Raw genomic sequence first — 24242 nt, 5'->3', positions numbered from 1 at the left:
TGGACACCCTGGATCTGGACTCACAGAGAGTTTTGAGTGGCCATATTGGTGCTGGGAACCTAATTTTTGTCTTTTGCAAGAGCAACAAGTGTTCTTCATCACTTAGCTACCCCGCCAGCTACTTGTACATTTTTTTGCTTTAAAAGTATTTATGGTGGTATATAATGATTTTAGTAAAATATTAACTACATGTAGAATTCTCATTGATTTTGTTCATTTCATATTTTTACCAGTGCCTTAACTGAAAAAATTTCTTTTCAAGGTTCAGGAGCAAGTACATCCCACCCTCTCAGCTAATGAAGAGTCTCTCTATTATATTGAAGAACTGATTTTTCAGCTGCTTAATAAGCTATGCATGGCTCAACCAAGGACTGTTCAAGATGTTGAGGTAAATATTATTATGTCATTTTAGAACCCATGAGATTAATTTTTAGATCTGTATCTTTGTCATTCTTAATTTCTATGGACACCAAAACCACTGAAATTATGTGTGATATATATGTTTAGTTCATTTTCAAGAAATATATCATCCTCAATAAAGTTCTTGCTAACCGAATCCAAGAACACATCAAAACAATCATCCATCCTGACCAAGTAGGTTTCATCCCAGGGATGCAGGGATGGTTCAATATATGGAAATCAATCAACGTAATCCAGTATATAAACAAACTCAAAGACAAAAACCCCATGATTATCTCGTTAGATGCTGAGAAAGCATTTGACAAAATCCAACACCCATTCATGATAAAAGTCTTGGAAAGATCAGGAATTCAAGGCCCATACCTAAACATGATAAAAGCAATCTACAGCAAACCAGTAGCCAACATCAAAGTAAATGGTGAGAAGCTGGAAGCAATCCCACTAAAATCAGGGACTAGACAAGGCTGTCCACTCTCGCACTACCTATTCAACATTGTACTTGAAGTCCTAGCCAGAGCAATTAGACAACAAAAGGAGATCAAGGGGATACAAATTGGAAAGGAAGAAGTCAAAATATCACTTTTTGCAGATGATATGATAGTATATATAAGTGACCCTAAAAATTCCACCAGAGAACTCCTAAGCCTGATAAACAGCTTCAATGAAGTAGCTGGATATAAAATTAACTCAAACAAGTCAATGGCCTTTCTGTACACAAAGGATAAACAGCTGAGAAAGAAATTAGGGAAACAACACCCTTCTCAATAGTCACAAATAATATAAAATACCTTGGCGTGACTCTAACTAAGGAAGTGAAAGATCTGTATGATAAGAACTTCAAGTCTCTAAAGAAAGAAATTAAAGAAGATCTCAGAAGATGGAAAGATCTCCCATGCTCATGGATTGGCAGGATCAACATTGTAAAAATGGCTATCTTGCCAAAAGCAATCTACAGATTCAATGCAATCCCCATCAAAATTCCAACTCAATTCTTCAACGAATTAGAAAGGGCAATCAGCAGATTCATCTGGAATAACAAAAAACCTAGGATAGCAAAAACTCTTCTCAAGGATAAAAGAACCTCTGGTGGAATCACCATGCTGGACCTAAAGCTGTACTACAGAGCAATTGTGATAAAAACTGCATGGTATTGGTATAGTGACAGACAAGTAGACCAATGGAACAGAATTGAAGACCCAGAGATGAACCCACACACCTATGGTCACTTGATCTTTGACAAGGGAGCTAAAACCATCCAGTGGAAAAAAGACAGTATTTTCAACAAATGGTGCTGGCACAACTGGCGGTTATCATGTAGAAAAATGCGAATTGATCCATTTCTATCTCCTTGTACTAAGGTCAAATCTAAGTGGATTAAGGAACTCCACATAAAACCAGAGACACTGAAACTTATAGAGGAGAAAGTAGGGGAAAGCCTCGAAGATATGGGTACAGGGGAAAAAATTCCTGAATAAAACAGCAATGGCTTGTGCTGTAAGATAGAGAATCGATAAATGGGACCTCATAAAATTGCAAAGCTTCTGCAAAGCAAAAGACACCATCAATAAGACAAAAAGGCCACCAACAGATTGGGAAAGGATCTTTACCCATCCCAAATCGGATAGGGGCCTAATATCCAATATATATAAAGAACTCAAGAAGGTGGACTCCAGAAAATCAAATAACTCCATTAAAAAATGGAGGTCAGAGCTGAATAAAGAATTCTCACCTGAGGAATATCAAATGGCTGAGAAGCACCTGAAAAAATGTTCAACATCCTTAATCATCAGGGAAATGCAAATCAAAACAACCCTGAGATTCCACTTCACTCCAATCAGAATGGCTAAGATCAAAAATTCAGGTGACAGCAGATGCTGGCGAGGATGTGGAGAAAGAGGAACACTCCTCCATTGTTGGTGGGATTGCAAGCTTGTACAACCACTCTGGAAATCAGTCTGGCGGTTCCTCAGAAAATTGGACATAGTACTACCAGAGGATCCCGCAATACCTCTCCTGGGCATATATCCAGAAGATGTCCCAACCGGTAAGAAGGACACATGCTCCACTATGTTCATAGCAGCCTTATTTATAATAGCCAGAAGCTGGAAAGAACCCAGATGCCCCTCAACAGAGGAATGGATACAGAAAATGTGGTACATTTACACAATGGAGTACTACTCAGATATTAAAAAGAATGAATTTATGAAATTCCTAGGCAAATGGATGGACCTGGAGGGCATCATCCTGAGTGAGGTAACACATTCACAAAGGAACTCACACAATATGTACTCACTGATAAGTGGATATTATCCCAGAAACTTAGGATACCCAAGATATAAGATACAATTTGCTAAACGCATGAAATTCAAGAAGAACGAAGACCAAAGTGTGGACACTTTGCCCCTTCTTAGAAATGGGAACAAAACACCCATGGAAGGAGTTACAGAGACAAAATTTGGAGCTGTGACGAGAGGATGGACCATGTAGTGATTGCCATATGCAGGGACCCATCCCATAATCAGCTTCCAAACGCTGACACCATTGCATACACTAGCAAGATTTTGCTGAAAGGACCCAGATATAGCTGTCTCTTGTGAGACTATGCTGGGGCCTAGCAAACACAGAAGTGGATGATCACAGTCAGCTATTGGATGGATCACACGGCCCCCAATGGAGGAGCTAGAGAAATTACCCAAGGAGCTAAAGGGAACTGCAACCCTATAGGTGGAACAACAATATGAACTAACCAGTACCCGGGAGCTCTTGTCTCTAGCTGCATATGTATCAAAAGATGGCCTAGTCAGCCATCACTGCAAAGAGAGGCCCATTGGACTTGCAAACTTTATATGCCCCAGGACAGGGGAACGCCAGGGCCAAAAAGGGGGAGTGGGTGGGTAGGGGATTGGGGGGGTGGGTATGGGGGACTTTTTGGATAGCATTGAAGGTGTAAACGAGGAAAATACCTAATTAAAAAAATAAATAAATAAAAAGAAAAAAAGATATAATAGATAGCAAATAAAAATGCAATAAATATAATAAAGTATTCTATAATGTTTAAAAAAAAAGAAATATATCAACTCAGTTCATTAAGAAAATGAAAGTGTTTAGAAAAAAAATGTGTGATAAATGGAATGAAAACCCTTTAAACTTTTTCTCCTATGGTAGATAAAAGTTAACTCAAGAGTTCATAACCTCGCATATAAAAACTGCAGTTAAAAAGGAGAAAATGCTGATGAATAGGATCATAATTTGGAATTAAGCAAACACATACTTAGAGAAGATTGAAAACACAGTGACTATCAAAGGTTAAAAGAAGAAAATAGAAAGGTATCAATCATGCCTATAATCTCAGCACTCAGGCTGGGGAGGAGAGCTCTAATTTGAACTTTAACACAATGCAAGTTGCTTCCTTCCCCAGATTGGCAAAAATATTGAATAGAAACTTTAAAAAGAAGACATGCTAATTGTCTGTAAGCACATGAAAGGTTTCTGAAGCTCAGAAGCTACCTGAAAAATGAAAATTCAAATCATAATGAACTTTTTCCTAACCACAAAAAGTGAAAAAGTGCAAAAAAGTGGTGGTGGTTATACTACTCACAGGCAGGAGTGTAGACTGTGTAAGGGAGGAGGTGGTTATATTACTCACAGGCAGGAGTGTAGACTGTGTAAGGGAGGAGGTGGTTATACTACTCACAGGCAGGAGTGTAGACTGTGTAAGGGAGGAGGTGGTGGTTATACTACTCACAGGAAGGAGTGTATACTGTGTAAGGGAGGAGGTGGTGGTTATACTACTCACAGGCAGGAGTGTAGACTGTGTAAGGGAGGAGGAGGTGGTTATACTACTCACAGGCAGGAGTGTAGACTGCATAGAGCTTTACAAGTGGGAGTGTCAATTCTATAACAACTATGCAAAGTTGTTGGACAGTTTCTACCAGAGTTATTTCTATGTCTAACTGTTGGGCATGACTGGGCTCACAGTAGACAGGCCAGAATGTGGGCATGGCTGGAGACCATGGATAAGCATTAAAAGCACATGTCCAGTTTTTGACCCACCTTCTCCAACTTGCCTCTGTTCCCTAAAGTATACAGAATCTCCCGCAATAACACCACCATGTATTAACAAACACTTTTAAATACATGAGCCTGTGAAAGATATTTCACAATTGAACTGTATCTTTTTCCTCTTGCCCAAAGACTCATTGCCATCTCATAATACAAAATGCATCTTGTCTGTCTCCAGAGTTTCCAAAATTCTGAACAGTTCTAACATTGTTCGTAAGTTTAAGGCCAAAGTTTCCAATAAGATCAGAGCAGTCTCTTAGCTGTGACCCTCTGAAAAAGAAAAAAAGAAAATTACTTCCAATATGCAGTGGCACAGGGTGAACAGTTCCATTGTAAAAGGGAAAAGTGGGGTTGTAGAAAAGTATGACAGGACCGCAGTAAGACTGAAGCCCAGCAGGGAAGTCAGTGAGTGTTGTAGCTCTGGTTCCAGCATCCAGGTCAAGTGATACTGACATGTGAGGACCAACAGGCTTGGGCAGCTCCACTCCTGTGGCCTTGCCACCTAAAACTGACATGACTTCTCTTTCTGAAGCTTAACATAGGATATAGTCCATGTACCTGGTGTTTTTAGCATCCTGATATCTGCATTCCCCCCCCCCCCACACACACACACAAACACTTTGCCTTCTCAGGGGCTTCCTGCAGGGTTCCTGACCCTGCCACACTTCGCCTTCTTTGAAATCTCCTTGCAAGCCTACATGACCCTCATTACTCTTACGTTTGCATGCCCGCAAACCTAGTACCATATGGGCAAGACTGGACTGCCACAAACTTGATCTGTGGCTAAGCTAAGACCACAGCAGCAGCAGCAGCTCTGGGTACCCAACCAATTGAAGCTAAAAAGCACTTTCTAGATGGTTGGGTGGGGCACCTGTCTTTTAAATGAATTAAACCCTTTGTACCCTGATCCTGCAGCGGGTAGGTTCTGGCCTATTTCTAGACTCCTTAGGTCGCCTATCCTGTTGCTAAGGTATGAAGGACTTGATTTCCTTTTGTGATGTGGAGTGGCAGTAAGGCAGCTGCTTTCACAGGCTGGCCTTGAACTTACTATGTAGTCTCAATCGTGATCCTCCTGCCTCCTCCTCTCAAGTGCTAGAATTACAGGCATGAACAGGCATACTGGGCTTGAAGTTTTTATTAGTTTGTGTTTTTTTTTTTTTTTTAAATGTAAGTACACTGTAGCTGTCCTCAGACACCAGAAGAGGGAGTCAGACCTTGTTACGGATGGTTGTGAGCCACCATGTGGTTGCTGGGATTTGAACTCCAGACCTCAGGAAGAGCAGTCGGGTGCTCTTACCCACTGAGCCATCTCACCAGCCCCAGTTTGTGTTTTTAATGTCACTACTTTTTCAAAAAAGATTTATTTATTTTTATTTTATGTGTATGGATGTTTGGCTTGCATGTATGTCTGTGTACTACATGCATGCTTGGTGGCCACAAACGCCAGCAGGGGCCATTGGATGCCCTGGCACTGATGGTAGTTTGCTGCTCTGTTTGCTCTGGGATTCGAACCCTGATCCACTGCTAGAGCTGCTAGTGCTCTTAACTACTGAGCCATCTCATCACATCACTAATCTTGAAACAACCAAATCTTGCATGTTTGAAATTTTAAAGCATTCCTTTTTGATCAAACCACACATTTTCCCAGTCTTTCTACTCCTATTTTGCTCTGGATCTTCATTGTAAACCGGACTAAAACATGCCAGTAACAACGGTGTTACAGTATGAATGCTATGCTATTTTGAAATTTACTTTACTAAATTATTTTAAAATTTAGCCTCACTTACAGTCTCAGAACACATTCACAGATTCTTTCAGAGTATAACATACATGACCTCTGGTCTCATTTCTTTTCTTTTTTAAAAAAAATTTTTATTTATTTTATTTTTTATTTTTTCTGGCCCTGCTTGCTCCAGCCCCGCTGGCTCTGGCCTTATTTTATTTATTTTTGCTCTCTTCAGACACCAGAAGAGGGCATCGGATCCCATAACAGATGGTTGTGAGCTACAATGTGGTTGCTGGGAACTGAACTCAGGACCCCTAGAAGAGCAGCCGGTGCTCTTAACCACTGAGCCATCGCTCTAGCCCCCTCTGGTCTCATTTCTAACAGTATCCTTTCCATCTGGATCTTGTCAGTACAGCTTACTGCTCACATTTTAGTAGCATCTTGTCTTCTGACTGTTCACTGGAAGTGAGTTCTAACTGAAGCACCAAAGGCTTTTGCTAGTTTGCTTCTCCAGACTTCCTTATACCAATCCCTTCCAGAGGCTTAACCACCTTGTAGTATCATCGATGTAATGGCCCTGGTTATGTGGTACCAATTTCTTATAGTAGTCACATCTGTGTCACTGTGGTGAAGTACCTGACATGAACAACTTATAAGGGTAAGGGGCTTGTTCTGGCTCAGGCGATCAGTCTGGTCATTTAGCTCATGTTTCTATGTCTGGAATGAGGCAGAGCATCTTAGTGGTAGGAACATTTGCTGAGGCCATTTATTTCATGATGGAAGGGGGGGAGGCAAGACAGGGAATGAAAGGAGAAATACAGAAACAGAGCACAGCAAGAATAGCCTGGAGGACACAATCCCAAGTGACTTACCTCTTCCATTTTACAACCTGCAAATAATTCCATTATAAATGATTCTTTGGTCAAAGTCCTCAGGATCCAGTCACTTTCCCCAGAGCCCATCAGGTTGCAAACAAACCCCTAATGCATAAGACTACGTGGAAGCTATTATATTCTAATCATAACATTAGGTGGAAAAGTCAGGCTCTCTAGAGGAACAGAACCTATAAAATAAATATCTAGTACAAGAGGAATTATTCGATTGGCTTATATGATATGGGTTAGGCTGGACAAACAGTGGCTGTCTTCACACAGGAGATATAATAACTTAGTCCCTTCTCAGTTCATGAGGCTGGAGCCCCAGTCTGCTACTGGATTATAGATGTCTGCCATGACTGGTGACTTTTTTTTAAAACCAAAAAGCTTTCTTATTCCTGGGATCAGAATTTATTGTATCCCCATGACTTTCTTGTATTAAAGAGACTGATCAGGTTGAGTTTTATATGAGTTTTCTATTTATAAACACTTCCGATTTTGAATGGCTCTGCTCTGATCTGAACAGGAACGAGTTCAAAAGACCTTTCCTCATCCTATTGATAAATGGGCAATTGCTGATGCACAATCTGCTATAGAGAAACGAAAACGAAGAAATCCTCTCTTACTACCTGTGGACAAAATCCATCCTTCCTTGAAGGTAATAAAAGATTAGACACTGGTGGAATTCTTCATAATAAGTAATATTTTTATAATATTAATATATATAGTATTAATGGTCTGTTTGTATTTGTGTTATGTACATTGTAATATGTATATGAATTAAAATGAGGAGAGGGGTGTGTGTCAGTGATATGCTTTGCATGAGTGATACCCTGGGATACCCTAGCTTGCTATCCAGTCACCTCCAAAGAAAAGAACCAAGTAAAAATAAAAATACTCTAATGAAATCCATGGCTCATTTCCTCTCTCCACCCCCCCCTCTTTCTCTCTCCCTCTTTCTGTCTCTCTCTCTCTCCCTCTTCCTCTCCCTCTTCCCCCCTCTCTCCCTCTCCTCAATCTCTCTGCTTGCTCATGTATACATGCGCGCGCGCACACACACACACACACACACACACACACACACACAGTTAGTAACAGCAATATTATACCTTGTGGAATTTTCAATTTTCAATGACAACTACCTCTTACCGATTCCAATGTGGTAGACCCTGATTCTCAGTTTTGTTATTAAGAAAGTGTAATATCAGATGGCACTGAGTGTTTTAAAATTAACCTGTATACATTGGAAAAAGACACTAGAAAATAATCTAGAGAATATGCTTGCTGCGTATAGCTTTGAAATGCTTTTGGTAGAAATTTCAGTAGCCTCCCTCATACTAGTTTGTTTATTGTTCCTGAGATAAACACCACAACCAGAAAATAACTTGGCGAGAACAGGACTTATGTCAGCAAATGCGTTACAGTCCATTATTGAGAGAAGCCAGGGCAGGAGCCGCAAGCAAGAAGTGTGCTGCTCACTGCCTTGTTCTCCATGGCTTCCTTAGCCCCACCCCCTTTTAAATACAACCTAGAACTATCTGCCCAGGGATAGCTGGGTTAGGCTCCTTTGTGTCAATCATTAATAAAGAAAATAGTCCACAGACTTGCCTACAGCCTACCTGGTCGAGGCATTCTTCTTGGTTGAGGTTCCCTCTTCCTATACCTCCTATTGAGCTGACGGACTAAGCAGCGCCAACACACACATAAACACACACACCCAGCCCCACCCACCTGCCCGTCCGCACTGGACACACACACAGAGACACTCATGCAAAGGAGACCACAGAGATTAAAAGATAATGCTTAGTGAAATGTCCTTTGTTTGTATAAGTATGTTTTCTGATTTTGTCTTTTTATGGTGTGTGTGTGTGTGTATGTGTGTGTGTGTGTGTGTGTGTATGTATGTATGTGTGTGATGCCTTTGTAAAAATTCTGTTTCTTATTTTGTTTGTCTGTTTGTTTCCTAAACAGCAAGAGAAAGAGGGCTTAGGTGGGATGGGTGGGAGGATGAGGGAGAGTAAACCTCACAACCAGAGCTCAAGATTTCCTGTTAGAATCACTGGTTAATGTTTGATGAAAGGCTCCATTATTACATTAGATCTTCTCCTTTTCCCCTTCTCTTCTCCCTCCACCTCCTCTTCTTCTTGGTAAGATAAAAAATACTAGGATCAGCTGTCACTTTTATGTCCTACGGCAGTGGTTCTCAACCTTCCTAACACTGTGTCCCTGTGTTCCTCATATTATGGTGACCCCCCCATCCTAAAATTATTGTTGTTGCTACTTCATAACTGTAATTTTGCTATTGTTAGGAATTGTAGTGCAAATATCTGCTCTCTGATGGTCTTAGGAGATCCTATGGAAGAATCGTTTGACCACCCCCCCCCTCAAAGGGTCACAGCACAGGTTAAGAACCACTGTCCTTTGACAGCCATATATTGAGATATTCTGCTTTTAAATGTTTATGAGTAAAAATGTCAGAAGAATTTTTCTTTCAGTGCTACAGTGCAATCTTAGGCCTTGCTTTCGTCAGGCAAGGGCTTCACAGTGAGGCCCCTGAGCTCTTAAGCAGGGTTTCAAGCATTTGACTGATCCTTCACAACACTTTTGTTTTGGAATTGAATTCTTACTTTTTTTTAAACAGGAAGTTTTGGGGTATAAAGTGGACTACCATGTGTCCCTCTACATTGTGGCTGTATTGGAGTATATCTCAGCAGATATTTTGAAATTGGCTGGTAATTATGTTTTTAATATCCGGCATTATGAAATATCTCAGCAAGACATTAAAGTGTCCATGTGTGCAGATAAGGTAAGTGTTAAAAAGTAGTGACTCTATATGCCATTAGTTTTTCTTTTCTTTTTCTTTTTTCTTTTTTCAAGACAGGATTTCTCTGTGTAGCCCTGGCTGTCCTGGAACTCACTTTATAGACCAGGCTGCCCTGGCTGTCCTGGAACTCACTTTGTAGACCAGGCTGGCCTCAAACTCAGAAATCCGCCTGCCTCTGCCTCCTGAGTGCTGGGATTAAAGGCGTGCGACACCACCCCGGCTTAGTTTTTCTCTTAAAATTAGCGGTGATGAAGGTAGTTTCTTTTTTTAAGGTTATCAGGACTTTTATATTTTAAATTCCCACATTTCACATAGAGTAAAAGCTAGTACTAGAAACATGATATAAATAGTCCCTTCTGTGGTCTAGGAATCAGAACCAGGGCTCTGCATGTGCCTGACAGGCGCTTTGCCACTGAGCTCTGCCTTCGGTTTCTTTACATTTATCCATGCTATTTATTTGGGAATTGTTTTTACACACGCACACAGTGCACCTGTGGAAGCTGGTGACACCTCTCAGGCATCCTGTCTCCATCCACCAGGGATCAGGGGACCAGGCTTGGTAACACACATCTTTACTTGCTCAGGCATCTCCCTTGCTCTGCTTATTTGAGACACATTTCACTGAGTAGCCCAGCTTGGCCTTGAACTCACTGTATAGCTGAGACCACCCTTAAAATCCTTCTGATTTAGGCTCTAATATGCTACAACCATCAGCACGCACCATCAGCATGCACCATCAGCATGCACCATCAGCATGCACCATCAGCATGCACCATCAGCACGCACCATCACACTGGGCCTCAGGTTTTCAGTACATGAAGAAACTAGCTTATTGCTTTTTTTTTTTTAATGGAGGGCTCCCTTTCTTTCTTCTCCTTTTTGTTTTTAAGGATTATTTATGTATATGTATGTATATAAGTACACTGTAGCTGACTTCAGACATACCAGAAGAGGGCACCTGATCACTTTACAGATGGTTGTGAGCCACCATGTGGGTGCTGGGAGTTGAACTCAGGACCTCTGGAAGAACAGTCAGTGTTCCTAACCACTGAGCCATCTCTCCAGCCCCAGTTATTGCTTTTTGTTTTAAAGCCATTGTCTCAGTATGCATCCCCAGCAGGCCTGAAACTTGTTTCGTAGGCCAGGCTGATCTTGAATTCATAGAAGTTCCCCTGCCTTTGCCTCCCAGTTATTGGGCTTGAAGGGGTGTATATTCATGCCATGCAGTATATTAGTAACTTTTGTAATTCCTGATGCTGGAAGACAGAAAATTACTGGTTTTGCAGAATCTGGAATTTCTAGAGTTGAGCATCATGGCAGGGAGGAGAGTTCTCCGTTTCCATCAGGAGGCTTTGTATACAGGAGGGTTGAGGTGTCGGGATCTATCCAATCAGTTGGTGAAAGGTAGTTTTAAGTAATGTTTATTTTATTCAGTTATTTCCCTTTCCTGCTTTTTAATGACAGGGTATCACTATATAACTCAGGCTGCCTAGTCTGGTGTCAGTCATGAGCTCCTCCTGCCTCTGGAGGGCTGGGATTTCTAGACATGAGCCATTACACATGCCCGAGTCTTTTATTTTTACAAAGGGAACACACAGAGCTGTTTCTGGAGTTTTAAGTATTAGTAACTTTGAAGACCATGCTTTGCTATCTTAAGACAGTTTGGTAGGACCTGGGCACCGCTCAGAACAAAGCTCCTGCCCTCTGATTACTCTGTTGCCGTTCTTCTGATTACAGAGTCATCCTTCCTGTTCCTAAGGGCTGCTTGAGGAACAGGCAGTCTTCCGTTCCTCCTTCCTCTTCCTTCCCTTGCTCTTTGTCCTCCTCCTATTTCTCATCTTCTGAGCACCGTTGGAAGAGCTTGGTCCTGAACAAGGGAAGCACAGCACTGGGGAAGATAGCAGAAGCCCCCATGTTAAGGGTGTGTGTGCTAGTGGGAGATGGAATGTCGCAGACAAGGAACTCAGGACAGTGTGACGTAAACAGTGTACCAGTGGATCCAGGGTACAGAGGCAGTAATCAGCACCTGGCCCAGTACACACTGGGGGTTGTCAGCCTTGGCTGCACGTGAGACTCACTAGGAAGTTTTAGAGAACACTGGTGTTTGCAGAGCTTTAAATAGCCTGAGTTAGACTCCCAAGCTGCAGTATTATTTGGAAAAACTATTTTTTTAACTGTAGTTGAGATCTATTACTCTGTAATTTAAAAACTGAGTTTTTCCACTTTCATTTCATTGTAGAAATTTGTCATTTTTATATTGACTTCTAAGATCAAGCTTACATACTTTTTATTACTTTGAAAGTGACTTAAGCTGATAGAAAAGGTAGAAGAATAGTATGAAGTACCCCATCGCATTCTGAGTGATTTTGAGAGTAAAGTACAGCTGACAGGAACAGTCCCTGAGGGATGGTAGTGACTGACTACCACATGGCCGCTCCTTGATGTTACCTGCCCTCAGTGACAGTTTGAGTTTAACTTTTTCCGTCCGTTGTCACCCTGCTTACTCCAGGTGGCAGACATCTGAATTCCTTAGGACTTTTCTAACTGAGATACTCTTTGGTTTTGATTTCTTCAACTCATGCTATAGATTTAAACATTTATCAGCATAACTCAAATTTAACCACAGAAATTTTCATATTGTTTCTAAAGTTATCACAATCAAGATACTTTAAAAAATCAAATTCTCGAATTCATTTTAGTTATCCTATCCAGCTTTTGAAAGTATAGATAAGTTTGAGAAACTTAAATTGCCCAATAAAAATATCTAAAAAGATTAAGATTTTGTTTGTTTGGTTGGTTTTGGTTTTTCGAGACAGGGTTTCTCTGTGTAGCCCTGGCTGTTCCTGGAACTCACTTTGTAGACCAGGCTGGCCTCGAACTCAGAGATCCGCCTGCCTCTGCCTCCCAAGTGCTGGGATTAAAGGCATGAGCCACCATTGTCTGGCTAAAGAATAGGATTTTAAACAAATTAAAGACTTCCATCTAGGTTTAAAACATACCACTTTTCTTGTTTTACCTTGTGTCCACTTCAAGAGCAGGATGTACTTAAAGAGCCAGCCAAAAACTGGGTATGATGGTGCACACCTGTAATATGAGCACTCAGGGGCCATAGACAGGAGGATTGCTGCAAGTAAGGACAACCTATTGTCCACAGCCAGGTCTCAGCTAACTTCAGGCTGAGTGTTAGTACTCTGTTTCAGAATGATAAAACAGCAGCAACCCCGAGAACCCACAAAAGGGAGGTGGTAGCTGTTGCAGGCTCACTTGCAACTGCTCATTTCTACTCTGGTAGCAAAAATAGCTATAAACAAATGAGCATGGGCTGTGTGCCAGTAAACTTCATGAAAATAGAGAGTGGGCAGGATTTGGCATGTATACTGTAGTTTGCTGATCCCGGTTTCAGACTTCCTTTTCACAGTCTCTTGTTTGTCACAAGAGACAGTCATGTGCTTAGCTAAACATGCAAATAACTGTATTTGTGATTCTGGTGATGGGAATGAGTTAATGAGAGTATTTGACACGGAATGATCTATAAATCTAAATGGGTTCCAAGAGCTCATAGACCATATGTTTAATAACCATTCGAGAAATCCGTTGATTTCTAAAGATGTTTAATTTTCTAGACAAAAAAAAGAGAACATATTTTTTACATTTAAAAATAAAAGTCGTATTTGACTGTTACAAAGTGTTCTGCACATCAGATTACTGAGAACAATCCCATCTCAGTAGTAACGGTCACTACTGAGGAAAGGGTTTATACCCTGAGAGCGGAACGTATGCTAAGGGAGATTGCTGCTTCCCATGGGAGAGAGGGAGGGTGCTTCTCTGGGGAAGTTTAACTTGTTAGCCTAATGGTAGGAATTGGGTTATCTGTCTTTTCCTTGCATGGTAATATTGTGTCTGTTTCAGTGCCCCCCTCCTCCCTCCCTCCCTCTCTCTCTATCATCCATCCATCCATCCATCCATCCATCCATCCATCCATCCATCCATCCATCACTTGTTTGTTTGTAATACTAGGAATTGAGCCAGCACACACTAAGCAAGCTCTGCAGCAGAGTCACATCGCTAGTCCTTTTTCTTTTATTTTGATAGAAGGTTTAACTGAAATTCCCAAGATAGCTTCATGTTTGTCTTGGAAATCGCTGAGTTGTAGGATTGTTGTCATGCCCAGCTTGACTTTGCTTATTTGTTCTTGTTTTGAACATGACTTCAGAAATGCTTTGTGTTGTGCAGGATTGTTTGTTTATTTGGGTTTTTTTGTTTTTTGTTTTGTTTTGTTTTGTTTTGTTTTGTTTTGAGACAGGGTTTCTTTCCTGGCTATTCTGGAACTCACTTCATAGTTCTGGTTGGCCTAGAACTCAGACATCTGCCTGCATGCCTTCCAAGTGCTGGGATCAAAGGCATGCGCCTTCATTGCTTAGCTATTGTGCTGTGTTTTTAGCTCCTGCAGTCATTGGGCCTTTAGAATAGTTTGTAACATTTGCACATATACAAACCCTTTAAGCAAACACTTTTTTTGTGTGTGCATGTTTTTAAATCCTTAGACAGCTATTGTCTAATTAGGGAAGACATGAACAGAAATATCAGTGTAAATAGTGCAGTTCTGTGGTGCAAGCAAGCCTTCACGGTGAGCCCACATCAGTCTTTCTTCTTTTTACATTGATCCTTTCAAGGATAGTTTTTGTAACATTAACAGAAATCTGAGAAAAGGAATAATATAACACAATACCAAACTCCTGGGTTTAAATGTTAAAGGGGTCAGGCAGGTATTGCATAGAAGATAGGAGATTGCTAGTAAGCAGTGGGAGTCAGGGAGGCTCTGAAATCTGTGTGAGGTTTTCATTTGCACTAAGTGATGCAGAGATGAGTGGGGATTGACTGTGTGAGGAAGATAGTTTAGACAGGAATACGGGGAAGTGAGCAGACTGAGGAGGACGTATGAGTTAAGTGGCAGCAGGACTGGGGAGTGATACGAAGGTATTGGCAAGTTGGTGATAGTAAGTTGAAAGCAGTGACAAATTTTACAGATCTCACTCACATTAAAAAATCTAGACTTCAGACTTTTTTCAAAAAGAAAATACTTGGTATTGAACAGTAAACTTTGATTTTTGGTGTATGTGCCTTCCAGTTTGCCCTGAGCTTTGTTGTTTCTTATATAAGAAACACTACACAGCACCTGCCTGACCCCTTTAACATTTAAACTTAGGAGTTAAGGATTGTGCTATATCATGTTAGTCCTTCTCAGTTTTCTGTTAATGTTACAAAACACCGTCCTTGAAAAGATGAATGTAAAGAGAAGAAAGGCTGATGTGGACCCCGTCATTGCTTGCGTGCATCTGGTACTTTGGACTGTGGTCAGAGAACAAGGCAAAGTGAGCTGCTTGCTGTATGGTGTCCAGGACACAAAATGAGAGAGCAGAGTGTGAGGTCCAGTACCCACGTCTGCCATACTCTGCCAGTGATTTATCCCCACAAGACCCTGCCTCTCAAAGAGTCCATACTTCCCAGCAGTTCATGGCTAGGGACCAGGTCTATAACACACGGCCTTTGGGAGCCACACCATTTGTTTTGAAGGGTTATGAATATTTATCCTGTATGTATGTAAGTACAGGTAGTGCCCACAGAAGTCAGAGAGTATTAGATCTCTCAAGTAGCAAAGCACAACAAAACCAGATGGAAAAACTAAGCTGAAACAAAAAGCAGTATAGCAATGGAGGTGAGTGGGGAGAACTAAGAAGCTGTAAACGCTCCTGAGTGACACCCATCAAGGGCAAGAAGGTGGGTTCTTTATTTATTGCTGTAATTCACCAAGAGTTGGTGCAGTTCTGGTGACAGGCAGACATTTTACTGAATGAATGAATATTATCTTTAATTATCATAATTTTCTCTCATCTAACAGGACTTTCTTTTCAAGGATATACCTTTCTTCTTTCCACCTGAACTCTTAAAATAATAAAATTGTTTAGTGTTTTTATATGTAATTCATGTGAAGGTCGGAGAACAACCTGTGAGGTTGGCTCTCTTCTTCCCCCATGTGAGTTCTGGAGACCAGACTCATTGTCAGGCTTGGCCACCAGCAGCCTGCTGAGCTATCTTGACAGCTCTTTTCCCTTTTTAAAAAAAACAAAATATATTTATTTTTATGTGTGTGAGTATTTTACCTGCTTGTATGTATGTGCTTGGTACCTGCAAAGCTCAAAAGATGGCTTTAGATTCCCTAGAACTGCACCTTGATCGTTTGCACCTCGAACCCTATCAGGAGCCCCAGCTCCTCCCTCCCATTCCTTCAGGTGTCCCCAATGTGTCCCCTTCCCCACTCATATCTTTCCTGAACCCTTTTTTTTTTAAATTAGGTATTTTCCTCATTTACATTTTCAATGCTATCCCAAAAGTTCCCCCATACCCTCCCCCTACTCCCCTACCCACCCATTCCCACTTTTTGGCCCTGGTGTTCCCCTGTACTGGGACATATAAAGTTTGCAAGTCCAATAGGTCTCTCTTTCCAGTGATAGCCGACTAGGTCATCTTTTGATACATATGCAGCTATGATACATATGTCCACACTTTGGTCTTCGTTCTTCTTGAGTTTCATGTGTTTTGCAAGTTGTATCTTATATCTTGGGTATTCTAAGTTTCTGGGCTAATATCCACTTATCAGTGAGTACCTATCATTTAAGTTCTTTTGTGATTGGGTTACCTTACTCAGGATAATGCCCTCCAGGTCCATCCATTTGCCTAGGAATTTCATAAATTCATTCTTTTTAATAGCTGAGTAGTACTCCATTGTGTAAATGTACCACATTTTTTGTATCCATTCCTCTGTTGAGGGGCATCTGGGTTCTTTCCAGCTTCTGGCTATTATAAATAAGGCTGCTATGAACATAGTGGAGCATGTTTCTTTCTTACTAGTTGGAACATCCTGAACCCTTTTTTAAAATTAACATGTATATGTGTATGTATATGTATATGTATATGTATATGTATATGTATACCTACATCAGTTTCTGTGCACCATGTGTAGACAGGGACCCAGAGTGGCTAAAGGCATCCTTTGGAGCTGGTGTCACAGGGGTTGTGAGCTACTTGGTGTTGGCGCTAGGAACTAGACCTGGGTCCTCTGCAAAAACAGTAAGCATTCCTAACCACCAAGCCTTTTTGTTTTTCTTTTTGTTTTGTTGAGACAGGGTTTCTCTGTGTAGCCCTGGCTGTCCTGGAATTCACTCTGTAGACCAGGCTGGCCTCGAACTCAGAAATCCACCTGTCTCTGTCTCCCAAGTGCTGGGATTAAAGGCATGTGCCACCACTGCCTAGCCTACCAAGCCATTTTATAACCCTTTCCTGAACTTTCAGCAATACGTTTCAATCAGTTTTAAATATATAATTAACTAGGTCCAAATTAAAAAAAAAAAAAAACTATTGAAGTATATAGTCACCTTGTTGCCATTGCTTTTGGTTTATGAATGGTCTTGCTTATTGGCTGACACTTGCACACATGTGCACAGGTGTGCATACAAATACATATGCACAAAGTAATAATGACCAGAAAATGTTTGTTTAGTACACATATGATTTTCATAGGAAGTCTTTGTGATGCAGTATTGCATGAGAGTGCTGTGCCTTAGAAAGCTCCACACTGTCATAGGCCACCTGCCTTTATAATGAGCCTTCCTTTTTCCTCACTACAACCAACTGCTTACTGCCTTTTTTTGGGGGAGGGGGGTAACGCATCAAGGAATATTAGATACCAATTATTTGCTAGGCATCATCAATCCTTGTATTAGTTGGAGTTTTACCTATAAAGAATATGACTTTCATAAATACAAATACTTGCCTGTGATCACAGGCCTAGGTAGTGGAACTGTCACCTGTGGTTTATCCTGTTCTTCCCTAAAGTGTGCTCCTTTTGCTTTTAGATGCACCTATGTAGAGGGACATGTAAACGTTATATGCACATATGCACACGAATACATAGATACATATAGTCCAGAAATAATGACTTTACTATAGCCAGTTGAACATTTCTCATCCGGACTTTTCCATAGATTTCCTAATATAAATCTGTGCGTGCCATGTACATTTCTTATTGCTTAATAATATTTTAGTTGCAAGTACTTTGAGACAGCTTTGCGAAAGGAAGGAAAGTAACTCTATATTCGTGATTTGCAATTTCCAGGTTTTGATGGACATGTTCGATCAGGATGATGATATAGGCTTGGTTTCTCTCTGTGAAGATGAGCCTTGTTCTTCTGGTGAGCTAAACTATTATGACCTCGTCAGGACTGAAATTGCAGAAGAAAGACAGTATCTACGGGAGCTGAATATGATCATTAAAGTGTTCCGGGAAGCCTTTCTCTTGGACAGAAAGTTGTTCAAGCCTTCTGTAAGTACTTTGGGTACTTTAATTCTGTGCATATCCCTCAAGCAAATAGCAGGGTAAAATTCATATTAGTGTGCTATTTACCCCACTACTATATAAAACTATGCATCTCTGAGCTTTAAAACCATCCAAATTGTTATACAGATAAAAGTTCAGTGACAGGAGACTCAAGAGAAGGAGTTTTCACTGGGATGATATTTCACAGTAACCGTCTCATCAGATGTAAGGAGATGTAGTCACTCATCTGGAATGACAAAGAAAATGGTCTAGAAAGGCTTCTGCTCCCTGCCTTCTGGTGGCTGCTTTAAGGCAACAAGCTTTTACAGTGGACAATTAACAATTTTATAGAGTGTGGTGATGGTGGTGGTGTTTTGTTTGCTTGAGACAGGGCCTCACTGTGTAGCCCTGACTGACCTGGGACTTACTATGTAGTCCAGACTGACTTTGAACTCACAGAGATCCACCTGCTTCTGCCTTGTTAGTGCTGGGATTAAAGGTGTGTGTGTGTGTGTGTGTGTGTGTGTGTGTGTGTGTGTGTGTCCCACCAAGCTCGGCTAACTGAAGATTTTGTTTTAATTTAAAAAATTATTTATTTTATGCGTGAGAGTGTTTTGGCTGCACGTGTCTGTGCCCCACACATATGCCTTGTTACTACGGAGAAAAGAAGAGGACACAGAGGACCTGGAACTGGAGGTATAAGTGGTTGTGAGCTGCCATGTAGGTGCTGGGAAGTGAACCTGGGCCTCCAGAAAAGCACCTGGTTCTCTTCATCTCTGGGCCATTTCTCCAGGCCCAGCAGCAGGACGTTTACACGAGAACATTTTATAAGAACCCCAAGAGAAGAATCAAAAGCAATGGTCTTCTGTTTGCAGACAGGATGGCCATGGGCTGAGTGGCCTAGATTCAATCGACCTTGGCCCTCTTTCCCCCTTAGCGTCTAAAGCCAGTCCCTGAGGTGTGGATCCTCATGCCTATAGACCTAGAATCCAGGATTCAGAGGCAGGAGGACTGGCATTGCTGGCCTACCTAGGCTACAGAGTGAAATACTGTCTCAAAGTAAACAAAGGAAAACCAGGTCACACCTATGGAATCCAGCTACAGAAACCATCCAGAAAATGGTTTGCTTTTCTCTAAGTGTGTTTGACTTATATTTTAAAAATATTTAGTTTTGAGCTTAACTATTTTATGCCTCTTAGGTTCTTTGGTTTTTTTTAAATAAAGACTTATTTTTATGAATGAAATGTACTTATTTTATGAGTACACTATGGCTGTCTTCAGACACACCAGAAGAGTGCATGTTAATATATAGACTCTCTGTATATTGTACCTTTTCCTTTTTTTTTTTTTTTCTTGGTTTGGTTTTTTGAGACAGGGTTTCTCTGTATAGCCCTGGCTGTCCTGGAACTCACTCTGTAAACCAGGCTGGCCTCGAACTCAGAAATCCACCTGCCTCTGCCTCCCAAGTGCTGGGATTAAAGGCGTGCGCCACCACCGCCAAGCGTACCTTTTCCTAATTCATATTTTTCTTTTAAGATTTATTTTTATATTTCATGTGTGTTACTATACTGTGGCTCTCTTCAGACACACCAGAAGGGGGCATCGGATCCCATTACAGATGGTTGTGAGCCACCACGTGGGTGCTGGGAGTTGAACTCAGGACCTCTGGAAGAGCAGTCAGTGTCTTAACCTCTGAATCATCTCTCCATCCTGCCTCCTAGACTCTTTACCACAGTAACTTACACAAATAACCAGGCACAACTGCCTGAGTGCTTCAGGACTCACAGTTCTTATTCTTTTCCATAGGAATTACTCAAATGATAATTTAAGATATTTTAATTGACCTTGACTTGTTCTGCATGAATTTTTAGTTTAATAATATTGCTGACTCCTGCTAGATATGCCTAACTGTAGTCAGGATTTTTTTAAGTATCATTCAATTTTTTTTTTTTTTTTTTGTTATTTTTGGTTTTTTGAGACAGGGTTTCTCTGTATAGCCCTGGTTGTCCTGGAACTCACTCTGTAGATCAGGCTGGCCTCAAACTCAGAAATTGACCTGCTTCTGCCTCCCAAGTGCTGGGATTAAAGGCATGTGCTACCATGCCTGGTTCAATTTTGTTTAGCTTTCATAAATGTGATACAGCTAGGGCAGACGTTGTCTCTGCCTTTCCAGTGTAAAGTAGTGATGAGTTAGTTAAATTAATTATCACACTTAAGCTTGAATTTGAGTTCTATTACACTGTAAACTGGTTTTCTGTGACAGTATGAAGAATAAAAGGAGCAAATGTAATTGGTTAATGTCATCTCTTTGCCTTTCCTGGATCCCACCAGTTCCTTTTCATTGGATTAACACAGATTTGATAGACAGTTTCTATTATACTGAAGGATCAAAGAAAGAACCTTTTATCTCCATCTCTGTAGCTACTGTAAACTTTTTTCCCACATAGAATATACTGTAAACTATTAAGTTAAAGACCATCTAAGGTCAGAGAATAGTTTTTTCCAAATGTTGGAAAATGAATAAATAATCTAAAATTGATGTCAGTTACAAGAAATGTAGCCATGGCAAATTCTCTGGCTCTTTGGTACCGCTGTTCTCATTTGTGATACAGGGGGCTGTGCGGGCACTGTCTCGTAAGCGAGTGTGAAGCCGGGGCTGTAGAAATGCTAGGAACACTTCCCTTGCCATCCCTGGTATCACCTAATAAGCAAATCAATAGAATTTAAAAAGAAATCCATGTCAAGGGCTTATATTGACGTGGGAAACATTGTCAGAGGTTGATTGTCATGAGCATCCTAATCTATGATCATTCATCTAACATGTTGTAAAAGGAAAAAAAAACAAACTGTTATGATATATGTGTCTCCTCTGACTCCTACACACTAAGTCGTTCTTCAGGGAGTAACCTCAGAGTATCCTATCAATTAATTTAATCCTGATATTACCCAGCTAGACATTGTGTCCCGTCCTGTAGCTGAAGGCTCAGGCCCAGTAGGCTAGAATTGAAGTTCCTATGACCTCCTCCTTGAGTTCAGTTGATTTGCTGAGGTGGCTTACAGAACTCAGGGACATACTTAAGTTGACTGGTTTGTTAAGGAATTATGGGATACAAGTCAGCAGCAGTGAAGAGAAAGATGGGCAGGTATGAGAGTTAGAGCTTCCATGTTTGTCCGGAGAAGCCACGCGCCTAGCAACTCCACGTATGCACAACTCAGAAGCTGATCAACCTTGTTCGGGAGTCTATAGAACTTGGACTACAGTCTTCTACCCTACTCCAGAAGTCAGTGAGCAGAGAGATCAGGCCATCCCTTTAATCCTCACCCTTAGTAACTTTGTTAGCATAAACTCAGGAGGGGAATCCCCAGGGTTTTAGGAACTCCATCAAAAGAACCCCAGGACAAAGGCCAAACATACTCATGTTTCATAATTAGAGCCAAGAGACAACATGTAGGTTGGTCATGTGTCATAGCCTATTATATTCCCGTTACAAGATACTAGGACTGAGTTAACGGATAGTAAGTAATATGATCTGTTTGTGTATACAGTGCTAATGACTTAACCTAAACATAATAATTCAAGCATTGCAATTTTATGACATCTTTAGTTCCTTTCAAAATCTAGAATGTGAGCAATAAATTGAACAACCAAATTATATCTAGGAGTTATTTCCATTCTGATCAGCTATTGTCATTAGCTTATGCTTTAAAACCTTCATTCTGTCAACATCTTAGCCAATTCAAAACACACAAATGCTAGGATTATTTTATAGAGAGAAATGTTTATGATGTTTATAGTATAAGATTTGAGTATTGTGAATTCTAGCTATCTAGAATTTATATTTTCTAGTTTATTTACTATCTCTGATCTAAGAGATTCTTAAAAATTGCCTTTTTATTCATGATTGACTTTTACTGAACATACACACACACACACACACACACACACACACGGAGGTCAGAGGTCAGCCTGTAGGACCTCCTTCACTGTCTGTGTCCAGGGATGGGACTCGGATGGCTGTGCTCAATGGCCATTGCCTGCTAAGCTGTCTGACTAACGCCTTCCTTTTGAGACAGGTCTGTTTGTGAACCTGGAGCTCATTTATTCTGCTAGGCTGGCTGGCTCATGAGCAGCAGGGATCACCTGACTCTGTTGCTCTATCCTGGGGTCACAGATGCACACCAGCCCATTTGGTTTTCACTGAATGCTGGGCTCTGAACTCAGGTCGTCTTCTGCAGTAAACAGTTATTGGCTCAGGTGCCTCAGCCTGCTCCCATATCATGTAGGAATGTGTCAACATGATTCTTATATGCCTTAACTGTTTTTTCTTTTTTAGGAAATTGAAAAGATTTTCAGTAACATTTCAGATATACATGAATTGACTGTGAAACTTTTAGGTTTAATTGAAGACACAGTAGAAATGACAGATGAAAGTAGTCCTCATCCATTAGCTGGTAGCTGTTTTGAAGATTTAGCAGAGGTAAGTATATAGAACCACTTTAAACTGTCACTAAAGTCCTAAAAATTGTATCAAGAAATTTCATAACTTTTTTTTTTTTGTGAAATTTAAAGGCACTGTTGACTACTATTAAAAAATACTCCAGATTCAGTTATGCTGCCTGTAGCTTTAGCAGTACCTTGTGTTTGCAGCTTTGAACTCACTACTGATGCTCTAGCCTCTTGGGTAGCTAAGATGCAAGAGTGTTCTGATGCCCAGCTACTGAGAGTTTCTTTGTAGTGTCCTTATGCTAGCATTTAGTGTAAAAGCTCACATACTAAAGTAATAATATGTAGGAATTATTTAATACTAAGTACATTTAAGGTAAAGGAAATAATTTGTTCATATTATTCTCTAGCTACTGGGAAATTTAGACTTCATTTTTAAAAATTAAAAGGTTTCTTTCGAAGTAAACTCTCATTTTGTTCTTTTAAATTATAAAAGTGATATATATTTTAAAATTGTTCAAAATTAAATATAAAGATGACCACTATAACATAAAATTTGTCCTTTTATTAATATTGTTTATTTTATATGTATGGGTGTTTTGCCTGCATGTATGGCTGTGCACCACATACATGCAGTACCCATGGAGGTCAGAAGAGGGTGTGGATCTCCTGAGACTGGCTGTACAGATAGTTGTGAGCTGCAATTTGGGTAATGAGACTTGAAGCCCAGTCTTCTACAATAGCAGCGAATCCTCCTAACCACTAAGCTTCTCTCCAGGCGCCTACATTTATCCTTAGTAAATATTCCCTGTGCATTTTTATAGAGCTATGTGCATATTTACAAGAATAATGTTCTCTTGCTTTATGTTTTTCATTTTATTATATTTTCCATGTTAGTAAATATATATTATTTATGTATCATTATGTACCAGAATATATATTGTTCTTATATTTCCTCTTATATGTCCTCTTTGGACATCTTCCCATACTCACTGGTCCTTTCCTACCTGTGGAGATTGGCTCTTTAAAAGTGTTGCTTTTAGATCTCTTACACAAAAACCACGGACTTCCATAATTTCTGCCTATATCTTCTGAAAATAGAGATTATTTTTATTATGTCCATTTTGTTACTGAGTATTAGCTTGCTTTTATTTCTGATTTTTGAAACACAGAGTCCTGCTGTGTATCCCATTCTGACCTTGAACATTTAGTCTTCCTGTGTTGGCCTCCTGAGCATGGTATTACAGGCCTGAGTCCCAGTGCCTGGTTCACCCTTTGTTCATAATAACCTATTTTATATTTGATAGCAACTTATGGTCTCATTAATTTGCTATGCCCTAAAAGGTACTTCGCTTCTAAAAATGTTGTATTATTTTTATTTTGAATTTTGAATATATAAGAAAATGACATTTGAATGTTGACCACATTTTATTAGATTTATTTATTTGTGTGCATGTGTGTTTGTGCATGCATGCATGTGTATGTATGTGCATGTGGACACCAGAGAACAATTTGCA

The 24242-nt window shown here is 40.4% G+C and overlaps 1 protein-coding gene across 2 annotated transcripts in view; it reads left to right on the top strand.

Annotated features, from left to right (window-relative positions):
- The window catches only part of Sos2 (SOS Ras/Rho guanine nucleotide exchange factor 2), a 98092-nt gene that overhangs the window by 23512 nt on the left and 50338 nt on the right, over nt 1-24242 (top strand). For both annotated transcript variants that reach the window (NM_001135559.1, XM_006515635.1), the window contains exons 2-6: nt 263-388; nt 7610-7741; nt 9725-9889; nt 18081-18287; nt 22616-22759. In NM_001135559.1, the coding sequence (NP_001129031.1) occupies nt 263-388; nt 7610-7741; nt 9725-9889; nt 18081-18287; nt 22616-22759 (774 nt within the window). The remainder of the gene's footprint in view (nt 1-262; nt 389-7609; nt 7742-9724; nt 9890-18080; nt 18288-22615; nt 22760-24242) is intronic.

Source organism: Mus musculus, chromosome 12, assembly GCF_000001635.26.
Source record: "Mus musculus strain C57BL/6J chromosome 12, GRCm38.p6 C57BL/6J".
NCBI classification, from domain to species: Eukaryota; Metazoa; Chordata; class Mammalia; order Rodentia; family Muridae; genus Mus; species Mus musculus.
This window is presented reverse-complemented; position numbering and strand designations above follow the sequence as displayed.